Source organism: Mytilus edulis, chromosome 8, assembly GCF_963676685.1.
Source record: "Mytilus edulis chromosome 8, xbMytEdul2.2, whole genome shotgun sequence".
NCBI classification, from domain to species: domain Eukaryota; kingdom Metazoa; phylum Mollusca; class Bivalvia; order Mytilida; family Mytilidae; genus Mytilus; species Mytilus edulis.
This window is the reverse complement of record NC_092351.1, coordinates 83,187,034-83,202,385: the sequence shown is the minus strand read 5'-3', so window position 1 is coordinate 83,202,385 and position 15,352 is coordinate 83,187,034. Positions and strand designations below refer to the sequence as shown.

The following is a 15,352-nucleotide window of genomic DNA, read 5'->3' as shown; positions in this document are numbered from 1 at the left end:
CGCTCCGATTCAAGCTAAAAAATATGAAAAATGTATCAAAGATGCCAAAAAATGTCACTTTTGAGATGGTTTTTGTCAAAAATGAAAGTGGCCGCATCATTATTCATCCTCAACCTTTATTTATGTTATGTATTATCATCAAATACAACTTATATTTCAATATTAAGAAGGAACACTCATGCGGCCACTTTCATTTAAGACGATAACGTCTAAAATTTAACTAAAATGCTAAAATTGGGACTATTTCAGTAATTTAGCATGACTTAATAATGCTAGTACCCGATATATGTGAATTGTGTTGTCATAAACAGCCCATATTTATGTAGCAGAAGCATTCTACTTTCCAAGAAAAGTTAACATTTAAACAATTTTGTAAAACAGTTATATTTGGGGGCCAAAATTGGATCTTACTGGACCTTCTCCTTTACAACATAGATAACAAAAAATCATGAAAAACATTCCTTGACCTACTTATTAACATACATCTCACAAATTTATTGTGAAAGTATTGTATTGAGATTATCTACTAGCTGAATTTCTTTTCTTGTAATGATTGGCTGAAATAAATATATATTGTTCGTAAACGAACAATCATAGCGTCTTCATATAATCAGATGCATGAATCATTGAAATGAAATGTGCGTCCATAAGTTTTACATTTGGTATTGCTCTTTTATCTTTTGTAATCTGCAAGAACATAACATCAATTACTTATATTTCTATACCACTATTATTCCTTACAAATTATTCAATTGAATATGTAGTAAAAACCTGTTGTTACATTTTTAATTTGTATTTCGTTTATTGTTCTTTTCTAAATGAAGGATGTATATTAATTGTTCTTTGAAAGTCTCTGTTTACTAAATGTCAAACTTGACTCGGTTTAGACTGTATTAAGTTGCAAAGACAGCTTTTGAATCCTAAAGACTTCATGTTGACCTTTTTTTGTGTATAAAAGTGAATTGCCTGGTTGGGTTATGATCTCATATTTATATATCCCTGACCACCAAATATATTATTCTTAGAAGAGTAAATTGCAGGATACTGATATAAATTGGTTTGATATCATTGATGTTTAAGTTTTTAATGATTTTATTTATATTTTAAGATTTTGCTCAATTCAAGCAATTGTTTTTTTAAATAGGTTTTCTATAAATAAAAAATACTATATATGAAATGCTGAAATATTCGAAACACAAAGATTCTTGTATTATAAGAATAAATTACCCGGCTAGTAATGGTGTGTTTAACTTTGTGAAATGTTTAAGTTAATAAGCTCTTCAACCACGTATTTTTTTTTTTATCTTTCTCATGATTTGATTCGAGCGCCACTGATGAGTCGTATGTCGACGGAACGCGTGTCTTCTATATTAAATTATAATTAGTGTATGTGAAATTAGTTTTCATAAGCTTACATAAACGTCGTCACTAGAACTGTTTGGTTTCTTGTATTCCAAATTTCTCTTGCTGAATAGGGCAGAGGTTTAATCTGCAATTCTTTGCGTCGAAAGGTTCTGTTGACATGTAACTGTATGATACTGTAAGACCACTGTGCTCCATTTGTGGTACATTACCTGGTACATCTTCACCATCCTGTATTGTATGCTGCTGATAAAGACCTCCTATGGTTACGAAAATATTTGATCGTACTTGCCAATTTGTGGGTCGATCAATGAAATTGTAATACGTTTTCGTATTCCTCTTACATAGACAACCACTGGGTGCTAATTCGCTTTTCGAATGATTGTTGACTTCCTGCGACATTTTCCCTGGAAATTTTAAGTTTTAAGCTTAGTATACTTTAGCATTAATTTTTTAATGATGATATCAACTTTCTTAAGCGGTGTTAATATCTTCAAGGTAGAGGCTATATTTACAGTTAGCCATTAAAAGGAAAATAATGTCTATATTTCAGGCCATCTATATTTGGGTAAGTGTGGTTACTGTGGCATCAAGAGAAGAAAAAAATGCATAAAAATGTAAACATTGAGAATTGAAAATATGATTGTTTTGCAGGTTTTCTGCTCGGACGTATCTGATTATAATCTCAAAATACATCGTTCAGGAAAATAGTGAGTTTTTCTTTTAAAAAAAAAACCAGAATAACAATGTACAAAATTAATTCGAAAAATAAATGTCTTAACTTCCTTTTATACAACATAGTTAGGTTTGTTTTGCTTATAAAAGGATGGAGGCCAAAATGACTCAACATTTTTGTTTTTAATATAAATTTTCTGCAATATGAGAAGTCGTGCCAGTGACTTATGGCTTCAATGTGATTCCATGACTTCTAAAGAAGATGATTTCTATAACGTTTTATTTCAATTCTTAACACATAGAAAATAAAAAAAATAGTACGAACATTAAACCGTTAACAAAAAAAAAATAATATTTTTATCAAGAAAATTAATATAACAAAATAAGATAAAAAGGGGAAATTATGTCTAAATTCTGGTAAACAATTCTAAGCCAAGGTATATCAAATGCATGTTCCTTGATATCCGTTGTAGTGGTATTCATACATCCAAGTATATTTAATCTTTTACCTGTGAATTCTTTTTACTTTGCTTTGCCTCTAATGATACCATGAGGTAAAGGTAATGGGATAAATTACCGATTTAATGCTATTTTTTTTACGTGCACACGCTATTGTTCTACAGTCTGATATTTTGAGAAATTTCTTACTTAAAGAAACGGATGGCCGAAACAAAAGAGATTTTTAACTGTTCTTCCATGCAGTTAAATGGTAGACACTTCTTATATAAACACAGGACAATAGATGGTTCTTTTATTTTTATTTTTTTATGTATGGCTCTCTCTGACCCTCATAACTCTCAATATAGTCTGAAGCTTCGAAATATTTTTTCTCTATTAAGAAAGGACGAGATTTCTAAATATCACATTAAACTTCAGTTATCGCATTCAATGTTAACTGTATGTTTTTTTATTATGTCATTTTTTTTTAAATGTGTCCATTTTGTTGAACTATCATACATCATTGTGTTAAGGCCAGCAGAATACCGAATCCAGGTGCGGAACTTTTGTTATCCCAGTGACTGTATTTATGCACCAGTGTGAACTTCTGTGTTCCGGTTTTTGGTCGGGATGTTGTTTTTTTGACAAATACCATTTTTCCATTTTTTTATTTTACTTAAATAGGATTAAGTATTCAATTTTAAAATGTATATTTATAATATTTGTGTATCATTCGTGTATTATTGCAAACATTTCTTATTGCATTTTTTTTTTAATTGACCTCAATGCGAGAATTATTATCACGAAAGTCTTCATCTTTACTCCTGTATCAGATAACATAAGTTCGCATTATTGCGGTAGGCACTAAGACGTATTCTCATATAAGTAAAAGTTCGCAATAATTTCTGAATTTCAAAAATTGTGTAATAACAATAACAGCAATAATAATAGTTTGAAAGAATAAATGAAATTGTTTGCTTACCTCTCAGCAATAGGGTTGCTACTGCACAAACAAAAATATCTTTTTAAAATGTACATATGAACACAGCAGTATATTTTTATATTTTGGTAACACTTATTGATGACATATATTTATTAGGGAGTACTATTTACTTGTTGAATTTTATATAAAATCATAAACACACACTAGAAATAGCTTTTGAACAGATTTGAAACGATAAATATTTCATATTGAAAAGTTTTTATGATTAAGTTGATTTCATTTTCAAGAGACATGGAGTACATGTTATCATAAAATATCAATATTACTATCTCGTCTAAACACTAATTTTTGTTGATACCCACATTCGGTTTCTCTTAATCGATTTATGACTTTTAGCGGTATACTAATGTTGCCTTTAATTGTAAATTGCGGTATTAAAGCATTAATTTTCTTTTCTTTTTTTTTCTCTGTCTAACACAGAAACGCTTTAAAATAATTTCTGGAAGATGATATCAGCAAATTGTCTGGACCTTGTTTTGCATTAATAAAAATAAATGTACATATTCGGAATCATGTTAATACATCTGCATAAGAAAAAGGAAACTGATGAGATATTTGTATGTTTGTGATGCAGTACATATAATCAGGGTTAACCATTTGATCAGAATTCCACATTTTAACCAGAGCATTTTATGTAAGCTTAAAGGTCCCCATATTACTATGATAACATGAGAAAAAAACAATAAAAATATAATTTATCAAAAGTACCAGGATTATAATTAAGTACGCAAGACGCGCGTTTCGTCTACATAAGACCCATAAGTGACGCTCATATCGAAATATTTATAAAGCCAAACAATTACAAAGTTGAAAAGCATTGAAGATCCAAATTCCCAAACGTCATGGCAAACAAAATAATATGTGTTTCAGGTTTTAGTCATTTTGTCAGTATTGATAACAAAAATTTGATGTAGAATTGAGCACCAATTTTATATTTTTAGTGTTGTCATTCACCCCATATGTATCAAATTTTAGAATAGTTTTATTGTCCAAATTTTAACCGTAGCATTAAATGTAAACTTAAAGGTCCCCCACATCACTATGATAAAATGGGAAAAAAACGAAGAAAATACAATTTTAGATTAATTGGTAGAGTCACGCCAAACAAAATAATTCCAGGTTTCAGTCATTCACTTTATTCTAACCATATTGTGACTATTTTACCGATTATGTCTGTTTTGTCCACGCATCGTTGTAAAAAAACGGAATTTGATGCAACTGTCATAAAAGGGATAGGTTAAGCGCAAGAAAACCAATTTCAATCAACCATTTGCCACATTTGAATATGCCTGTACTAAGTCTAGGAATAAGACAATTGTTGTCCATTCGTTTGATGTATTTTATCCCATGATTTTGCCATTCGATTAGGGACTTTCCGTTTTGAATTCAGTACTTTTGTGATTTAATTTTTTGTCAGTATTGATATCAAAATTGGGATGTAGTTACATATAACATGTATAAGAATTAAACGTAGTTTGAATGCCAATAAGAAAACTTCCATCAGAGACAAAATGACGTAGACGTTTACAACTATAGGGTACTGTGTGGCCGTCAACAACGAGAAAAACTCATAACCGTAGGTCATATTATACATATTAAAATGACAAATGTTAAATAATTCAGGGTACTGTGTGGCCGTCAACAACGAGAAAAACTCATAACCGTAGGTCATATTATACATATTAAAATGACAAATGTTAAATAATTCAAGAATGTATGTGTTACATTACATATAAGTTACACTACTGCAGGCTTAATATCTTGAGACAAATATTTCTCTTCTAGATATGGGAGGAACGTTTTATTATCATCATGATGACTTTAAATGAATATGAAGGTTATATGAAGTAAAACTTCGGATTGTGAAATATAGACAAAAAAGAATGTCACGTATGGGTTGATTTCAATAGTAATATGTATTTTTATAAGCATATCATATTTATAAAACCATTTTTATTCGTTTAAGATATTTACACGTCATGATTATTCAATTTATTTGACAGATATCATCAGAGTTGAAGTACTATACTAATAATAAACTGGTGTCGTATATATTACCATTAAAGATTCACTGATATAATATCTAAACATCACCATACATGTATCTACTATGTACAGTTTTATAAGTAGAGTATTATGATTGCTCGATAATCAATAGAATGCTGTGACTGTAGTGTTCTGGGGTTCTTTAACTATATATGAAAGCCTAATGTTCTATATAGTTATCAAAAGTACCAGGATGATAATTTTATACGCCAGACGCGCGTTTCGTCTACATAAGACTCATCAGTGACGCTCAGATCAAAATAGTTCTATGAATGTTCTTTATTTCCATACATTACATACTTCCCAGGGGAAGGTAGAAAGCTGAAATTAATAAAATGTTCCTATTACAATATGTCTTAGTATAATAAACAAAAATACACAAATTAGGTAAGTATCAGGTAAGTACACATGCACTAACAGTATATGAAAACACACACCTAAATCAATCAATCAGTCAAAAGCTCACACATCGAAATCCTAGTTAAACACTTGCAAAGTGTCCTATCAAACCTGTGCCTATAAATATGTTACATGCTTATATACGCATGCCTAAACCATGACTACAAACTAGCATATAAGCATTCCTAAGGTGTAAATATACATAACCAACAATTCCTAGTGTGTAAGTTTGCCTATCACTACATGTAAGAAAAGATAATGGTTGGTAACCTAGACAGAGAATTTTACTTTTGTGTGTGTAATAAAATAAATGCAAAACACCTAAAAAATATATATGTCCATGAAGGTAAGTATTTAAAATACTTTTATATAGGTTTAAAAAGTGTGTATTGCCTGGACCAAGTTAGAAATTCAGTTCGTATGAACCAAAAAATAGAACCCTTATTTACGGGTTGAAAACACAAAAATGTATACCTTGCACTATTTGTGCATACTTCTAAATACATAATAAAAATATAATTAGGCAGGGAAATAAACTTACTCTGTGGGGGACTTCTATTTTTCTAATTTTGTTTTGATTGAACTGAAAACGTGTTCTATGGCTGAATTTTGAGAGCTATTTTCGAAAGGGGATGGGAACTACCCCAAAATGCGTTTTCTCTAAACCTGTACAAAGAAGGATAACTCTATACCAAAAAAGTGAAACACTACATTCCCCGCCTGATTTTGACATAACAAAATCACTACATTTAAAAAGAAACAAACAAATTCAAACCAGAATTTCTACAATTGTCTGATTCCTATGCAGAGTATCATCAATCATGAGCACAATATCATCCTTACATAGATTGCGGCTTTCAACTTCCCACTTTTTCCTGAGTTGAAGATTATGTAAGTATTCTGTTTTCCACCTTTTCCAAAACTGATTGGCTAATACTTGCACTTGTTTCCATTGAGCTTTATAAGTATCTTTAAGTGATAAATCTGGAATATATTCCGTATCATTGTCTGTTTTGTGAGTGAGAAGGACATTTGGCCATAACACATGAGGTGACTCTGGATCAATAAATACTACAGTTATTGGTCTGTTGTTCACAATACAACATAATTCCGCCATTAAAGTGCATAGAATTTCATGTGTAAGTTGTTTACCTTTGATATCGCACAACATTGAATTCAAGATCTTTCGAGCTAGTCCAATCATACGCTCCCAAGCACCGCTCATATTGGAGGCGTGTGGTGGGTTAAATTTCCATATGGTTCCATTGTTTTGGAGATAGTCTTTAATTGGTTGGTCTTCAACTTTGAAACTTGTAATGTCTAGTTCATTTATAGCTCCAATGAAATTTGTACCTAGATGTGATCGGAATTCCTTAACTGGTCCTCGAAGAGCTGTAAATCTGCGCAACGCATTGATAAAGGAAGGCGAAGTCATCTCCTCAACCACTTCTATGTGTATTGCTCGAGTTACTAGACAGGAAAACATAATCGCCCATCGCTTTGTATTTGCTGAACCTCCACGTGTGCGTCTTGTTAAGATGGACCAAGGACCAAAGGTGTCCACGCCCACATAGGTAAATGGAGGGCTTGGTGTGAGACGGTCAGAAGGGAGATCAGCCATCTTCTGTTGTTCGGCACTTCCTCGCAATTTAAGACATTTTATACAGTTGTGTAGGATGGAATTAATGAGCCGTTTACCTCCAGTCAACCATATTCCTCTCGAACGAATTGCTCCTTCAGTAAAATGTCTTCCCATGTGCTGAACAGCATTGTGACAGTGCTTGACTATTAATGTAGCAATGTAGCTTTTACCTGGTATAATTACAGGCATTTTTTCACAACTTTCTATGTCTGAGTTTTTAAGTCTTCCTCCTACTCGAAGTAATCCATCAGAGTCTAATACTGGTGAAAGTGCAATTAAACTACTTTTCTTTTGTAAAGGTTTACTTTGCTTCAAGCAGTCAATCTCATTATAGTATGTGTCTTGTTGTACCTCCTTTATAATCAACTTCTCAGACTCCTTCATAAAGGTGACGCAAAACTTACTGTTCTTTTCATCAGTCTCATCTTTGTGCCACATTGAAGCTTTTCGTTTAAGAAATGCGATACCTCTGACAAGACTTGTCCATGTTGAAAAATGTTCATACAAACTTATGTCTACATGGTCTAGACCTGATGACTTAACAAATGTCTTTTTTACTTCCACTAATGGTCTGACTCCTTTGTCGACTTCTGGTTCTATGACTTCAAACAGTGTGCTATTTGATAAATTCTGGGACTCAAAAAAGGCGTTTGGACCTTTTAACCATTCTGATTGTCTTAGACTGTTAACTTCCAATGGTCTTGTACCATGATCTGCTGGATTGTAGCTTGTTGGCACATAGTTCCATTGCAATTTTGTAGAAACCTTCAGAATTCGGTCAACTCGATTGCTGACATACACGTAAAATCGCCTAGTCTCATTATATAGATAACCTAGGACCACTTGACTGTCTGTATAAAAGTATGTGGCTGATGAAGGTATCTAAAGAGTCTTCTGAATGAAGGACGCAAGTTCTGTTGCTAGAACGGCTGCACACAACTCAAGTCTGGGTATGGTGTGACCATGGTTAGGTGCTAATTTTGATTTTCCTAAAACGAATCCCAACTGAGAATGTCCATTGTCATTGAATGTGCGAATGTAAGCTACTGAGGCTATAGCATCTTTGGATGCATCTGAAAAGATGTGGAGTTCACATTTTGAACAGTCGCCTAAAGATGTTTCAGTGAAAGATCTTCGGATTTCTAATGTTTCTAAGTCCTTTAATAATTGTTTCCAGACCTGCCAATCATTCATCAAATATTCTGGTAATGGATCATCCCATTCTACACTTGCGTTCTGTAAAGCTTGTCTCATTATCAGTCTCCCTCCTAGGATTACAGGCGCTACAAAACCTATAGGGTCAAAAATTCCATTTATGACTGAGAGTACTCCTCTTTTTGTGTAAGGTTTCTCATCTGATGATAGCTGATATTTGAATATGTCTCGAATGACGTCCCAGCTTAAGCCTAAACTACGCTGTAAACAAGATGCGTCAGAATCAAAGTCTATTTCCGTAATATTCTTTGCTAAGTCTTTTTGTGGAAAGCTAGAAAGCACTTTGTTACTATTCGATAAGATTTTGTGTAATCGAATATTACCACCCGTCATTAGTCTATCCTGTGTTCTTTTAATAAGACTAGCAATGTCTTTTTCACTGTCACTAGAAAGAAGTCCATCATCAACATAGAAGTGTTCTTTCACATATTTACATACGTTGTCACACGGTTCTTCTAATGCATGATTACAAACCGCCTTTCGTAAACAATAATTTGCAACAGATGGAGACGGAGAGTTTCCGAACACATGGACTCGCATCCTATACTCTACAAGTGGCATTTCAATGTCATTGTCCTTAAACCAAATAAATCTGAGAAAGTTTCTGTGATTCTCCTGAACTTCAAAGTTAAAAAACATTTGTTCCACATCAGCAATAGCTGCAAACTGACCTATTCTGAACTTTGATAATACACTAACTAGATTGTTTGTTAAGTCTGGTCCTTTAAGCAGTACGTCATTTAGACAAATCCCATGGTACTTTGCCGACGAATCAAATACTACTCTTATTTTAGACAGTTTCTTAGCATGGTAGACTCCAAAAATGGGCAAATACCATACTTCTTCTCCATCCTTGATAGGGGGTGCCAATTCTGCATGGTTGTTCTTAAGTATCTTTTCCATGAACTGAAGAAAATCCTCTAACTTTTTCGGGTCCGCTTTAGACTCCTTCCTAAGTTTTCTGCTCTTTTTCGTGCTTGTTCATAGTTATTACTTAGTGTTATACCATCTTTGCAAAAAGGCAGAGGTGCACTGAAGTTACCATTTGATTCCTTCCTTACTCCATTTTCCATAATGGTTATAAACTCCTTATCTTCACGGGATAATCCCACTTCATTATCTTCTACAGTCTGTTCGAATATATCACTATATTCAGATTTTTGTTCTAGTTTTGTGTCCTTGACCTTAAAGTTATATTCACAAGGTTTCAGGGTTATTTCCTGATTTGGTAAAACTGATGTTTTGTTGACAGTTATGACATTAGACGTATGCACTAGACCAAGACATGCTACTCCAATAATAGTCCATCCTAACCGTAGGCGCTGAGCATATGGTTCATGATCTTTAATAATTATCTGGTCCAAAATGTGATGACAATTTATCATGTCCCTTCCTATAAGAAGTGAAATGTTAGCGTCATGATCCAATTCAGGGATAAATTCTGCTATTGACTCTAGATGACAATACTGTCTGGCTACAGCAGGTGTAGCTATTTCTTGTTTGGAATTTGGAATGTCATTACACTCTATAAATGATGTGCACTCGAGTTGAGTATTTCTATCGAATGATTCAAGTATGAATCCTGTGGCACGACGCCCAGACTGTGCAGATTTTCCTGAACACGATGACAAGGTATACTGTATAGTATCATAGTGTTCGCTAAAAGTATCAAAAAATTCAGAGGTAGCTAAAGACCTGTTACTCTGGTCATCAATTATGGCATATGTTTTAACACGTTGTTCTGGTTTTCCCTTTGGATATAGGTTTATCAGTAATGTTTTTGCACATGACTTTCCATTAAACTGATTTGCGTCGCCACATATTTCTGTACATAATGATCCTACTTTTGGGATATCCTCGTCTATCTTCTTTCGTTCCCCGCCATTATCTAACAATGGTTCCTGATGTTCGATGTGAAACGCTGTGCAGTGTGATGAGTTTCCACATTTTTCGCATTTAACCTTTGCTGAACAGTCTTTAGCCAGATGCTTGCCTTTTAAACATTTAAAGCAAATACCATGTTTCTTTATTATCTCCCTTTTTTCTGCAAGGGGTTTGGTAGGAAGTGATCGACATTCTACTAAACTATGTTTCCCTTCTTCGTGTACTGGACACTTAAGGTCATTTGAGTTCTGATTTTCTACTTTAGTCTTTTTTGTGTTTAATACTTGTCTGTTTAATGCATTTCTATTGTTAAACTTCTGCTTTTCAGGATCTTTTCGGTTACTACCGGATTCAGTCTGTTGAAACTTAAAACTTGGGTCGTTCATCTTTACTGCTAAAGAATGAATAAATTCTGCAACAGTTCTAAATGGTGGATACATCACTGAATTGTTGAACTTGTACTTGCTGGCGTGGTCAATCCATCTAGTCTGCATAAAATATGGCAGTTTTGTTACAATTTCATTCACTCCATATGAAGCGTCGAAGTACGCCAAAACTAATTTATATTTTTCATTCTGTTTAACTGAATCGATTTCAGACAGAAGGTCTGCGATTTCATACAATTTATCGTATTCATTGTTTTTAATTTGAGGAAATCTGTCCAAGCGTTCTTTGAGTGAGGCGGCTACACTTTCAGGTGCTCCATACCTGTCATCGAGCCTCTCCCATATTTTCTCTAAGCCTCGAGTTTCATCTTGAGCGTTTGCGACTCTTAAGCTGGATGCCTGTTTCTTTGATTGCGGGCCCAACCATTTGTTCAACAGATCTAATTCTTCTGGGCTTGTTGCGTCGAGTTCTTTCATAATGTTTTTGAAACTTCTCTTCCAACTACAGTACTTTTCTGGCTTGTCGTCAAATTGTGACATTCTTGACAACATAATGTCTTTTTTCATAATGTATTTTGTGAGGTCAATTCTTCCAGGTGATGGTATTTGATTTGTATTAGTTTTTTCAGAATCTAACCTATAGACTGGAGTTTCTGACACAAGCATAGTCTGTTGCGGTTGAGATGTTTTGATTTCCTTTGGCAGTGTTGTTGAAGGCACAAATTCTGGCACATAAGGGTTTAATTTTGTTTCCTCAACTGGAACATAAACTTCCGGTCTCTGACTGGCAACATAAGATTTTACAATTTCAGAAGTGCATATCTCATTGTCTGGTAATTGCCCGCTTTTATTGCTTATACTGTCACATTAATCTTCTAGTACTTCTTTAACCACACTTAACTCTGTTTCTGCCTCAGCCACTTCCCGTTTATGTTTTAAAACTGTTAAATTGGATTCCAAATCGGACCTTTTCTTCTGTTTATTTTGTTCTCTTTTTAGCGTTTCTTCTTCTTCAATTATCTTAAGTCTGACCTTTGCGGTTTCTGCCTTTGACTTTTTATCTATATAAATGTCTTTGCTAGATCTGTGACTTGTCTTCGTCGAGTGACTTGACTGACTAGATTTGCTTCGGTGACTTGACTGACTTGTTTTACTGTGGTGACTTGACTGACTAGTTTTGCTATGGTGACTTGACTGACTAGTTTTACTGTGGTGACTTGACTAACTAGCTTGACTATGGTGACTTGACTGACTAGTTTTACTGTGGTGACTTGACTGACTAGCTTGACTATGGTGACTTGACTGACTTGTTTTACTGTGGTGACTTGACTGACTAGCTTGACTATGGTGACTTGACTGACTAGTTTTACTGTGGTGACTTGACTGACTAGCTTGACTATGGTGACTTGACTGACTAGTTTTACTGTGGTGACTGTCCTGAGACAATTGGTTTTATTCAGCTGTCCTTTCGTCGATAAATCTTAGTCCGTATCTAACTTTATCTTCTGTAGCTTGATACACAACTTTGAATGCATAAAGTTCATTGATACTGTCTGTAGTTTTTTGCATTAATACATATTCTTTGAATTCCTTTGATTGTTTATGATATTTCTCTAACCCTTCTTACAAGACCTGTCTCACTTCTTTCAAAATTTCCGCATTTTCCGAATATTGATCTAAATATTTCAAACTTCCATCTATAATACTAGTTCTGATTTCTTTAAGTACTTTATAATATCCCGAGACGTTTTCCTCAAAAATATCCTTGGCCTTTGGAGTGTACTTCCTTATTCTTCCAGATACCAATGGTTCATCTGATTCTTCCTGTTTGTCCATGTCGCAGACTTTCTACTGTAGTGTTCTGGGGTTCTATAACTATTCCCAGGGGAAGGTAGAAAGCTGAAATTAATAAAATGTTCCTATTACAATATGTCTTAGTATAATAAACAAAAATACACAAATTAGTTAAGTATCAGGTAAGTACACATGCACTAACAGTATATGAAAACACACACCTAAATCAATCAATCAGTCAAAAGCTCACACATCGAAATCCTAGTTAAACACTTGCAAAGTGTCCTATAAAACCTGTGCCTATAAATATGTTGCATGCTTATATACGCATGCCTAAACCATGACTACAAACTAGCATATAAGCATTCCTAAGGTGTAAATATACATAACCAACAATTCCTAGTGTGTAAGTTTGCCTATCACAACATGTAAGAAAAGATAATGGTTGGTAACCTAGACAGAGAATTTTACTTTTGTGTGTGTAATAAAATAATTGCAAAACACCTAAAAAATATATATGTCCATGAAGGTATGTATTTAAAATACTTTTATATAGGTTTAAAAAGTGTGTATTGCCTGGACCAAGTTAGAAATTCAGTTCGTATGAACCAAAAAATAGAACCCTTATTTACGGGTTGAAAACACAAAAATGTATACCTTGCACTATTTGTGCATACTTCTAAATACATAATAAAAATATAATCAGGCAGGGAAACAAACTTACTCTGTGGGGGACTTCTATTATTCTAATTTTGTTTTGATTGAACTGAAAACGTGTTCTATGGCTGAATTTTGAGAGCTATTTTCGAAAGGGGATGGGAACTACCCCAAAATGCGTTTTCTCTAAACCTGTACAAAGAAGGATAACTCTATACCAAAAAAGTGAAACACTACAGTGACTATATGTTTATCCATATCAAAGTACATGCTATGCATTGTAGATAATTTCTTTACGTGTTTGAAAACATTAAAAAATATGTAAAACTATTATTTGAGTGCAATGCCTTTTTCCAGATATATGGTGGAACAAATAAATCATTAAACTTATGTATTACCTCTCGTCCTTCTTTAAATTTCATAAATGATGTATCAAAAGAAAGAAAAAAGGATTAATAATTTAATTTTTTATTATAATTTCATTATTACATACTTATTACATAATCAATTATGTAGAAATAGGAAGATGTGGTGTGAGTGCCAATGAGACAACTCTCCATCCAAAAAACAATTTAAAAAAATAAACCATTATAGGTCAATGTACGGCCTTCAACACGGAGCCTTATCTCACACCGAACAAGAAGCTATAAAGGGCCCCAAAATTACAAGCGTAAAACCATTCAAACGGGAAAACCAACGGTCTAATCCATATAAAAAAACGAGAAACGAGAAACACGTATAAATAAACAAACGACAACTACTGTACATCAGATTCCTGACTTAGGACAGGTGCAAACAATTGCAGCGGGATTAACTTTTAATGATACCAAACCTTGTCCCTTTTTTTCTGAAACAATAGCATAACATCACAACTTAGAAAATACACGATAAAATATCAATTGGCAGGCTTAACTCAATCAAAAAACGTGAATTAGTACACTATGAACGAATAAATTTGATCTGTGATATCTGAATGCATATTCACAGTAAAAAACATATTAGGGACACACAATCAAGGCAAAAAAGCAAACAAACAAGTCCAAACAAAACCATGGCAAGACACCACAATATTTAACCCCTCGAGAATAATCATTTTGAAAAAAAATACAAATGTAGTATGAAGAAGTGAAAATTAGAAGATACTCCAAATAATTAAAGCTGGTATATAGACAAGATCTATGATTATATAAAATAACAAAAAAGCAATATAAACAGTATCAACAGGTCGAATTAGTTGCTATATTGTGATGTCCATACTTGAATGAATTTCGCCTCTTTGTTATTCATAGCATTCCAATAAAGATTTGTGTACAATAGAGTTTGACCTCCAAAACTGAGTTTCAGATTTTTCCTATTGTATTTCGTACTCTCATAACCTCCAATTAAGTGTCCGACATCAATTCATAAGAGATCACTCAATTTAATTGAGTATACAATTTGTTCCATTGATTTTTTTGAAAATCTGAGACACGGCTTTGGAGGTCAAATATTTCGGGATGCTATGAATAACAAAGAACTACAATGTATTTGTGCCCTCCAAGTCGGATCATATATTTAAATATAAACAATTAGATTTCCGTGCTCACAACACGTATTTCTGGATTAAACCTCGCCAGAAACGTCCTAGACGTTTTTGAAGACAAAATTATAATTAAATTAAAAACCAATTGTTGAGAGAACAATTGAAGGTCTTTCAACCACAAACCCAGTATTTTAACATGAAAATAGTAAAATTAGGTTTAAATGTCGTTCTGATTGTCAAATGATAGCTTATTGTACGCTGATTCCAAAGATTTGTGGTTTCTAAACAATATTTTTTTTAAATAAGAGAGATAGTTTGTTACTTCCGAT

The 15,352-nt window shown here is 33.3% G+C and overlaps 2 protein-coding genes across 2 annotated transcripts; both read right to left on the bottom strand.

Moving 5' to 3' along the window:
* Positions 1-6,692: 6,692 nt before the first annotated feature.
* LOC139484445 (uncharacterized) lies at positions 6,693-9,683 on the bottom strand. The gene is made up of 2 exons (XM_071268177.1): positions 8,501-9,683; positions 6,693-8,416 (listed from the first exon to the last, which is right to left on the bottom strand). Exons 1-2 carry the CDS (start codon positions 9,681-9,683, stop codon positions 6,693-6,695), a joined length of 2,907 nt encoding a protein of 968 aa, XP_071124278.1.
* Positions 9,684-9,700: 17 nt separating this feature from the next.
* Positions 9,701-12,886, bottom strand: LOC139484443 (uncharacterized). The gene is made up of 2 exons (XM_071268176.1): positions 12,678-12,886; positions 9,701-11,834 (listed from the first exon to the last, which is right to left on the bottom strand). Exons 1-2 carry the CDS (start codon positions 12,884-12,886, stop codon positions 9,701-9,703), a joined length of 2,343 nt encoding a protein of 780 aa, XP_071124277.1.
* Between the last annotated feature and the right edge of the window lie 2,466 nt (positions 12,887-15,352).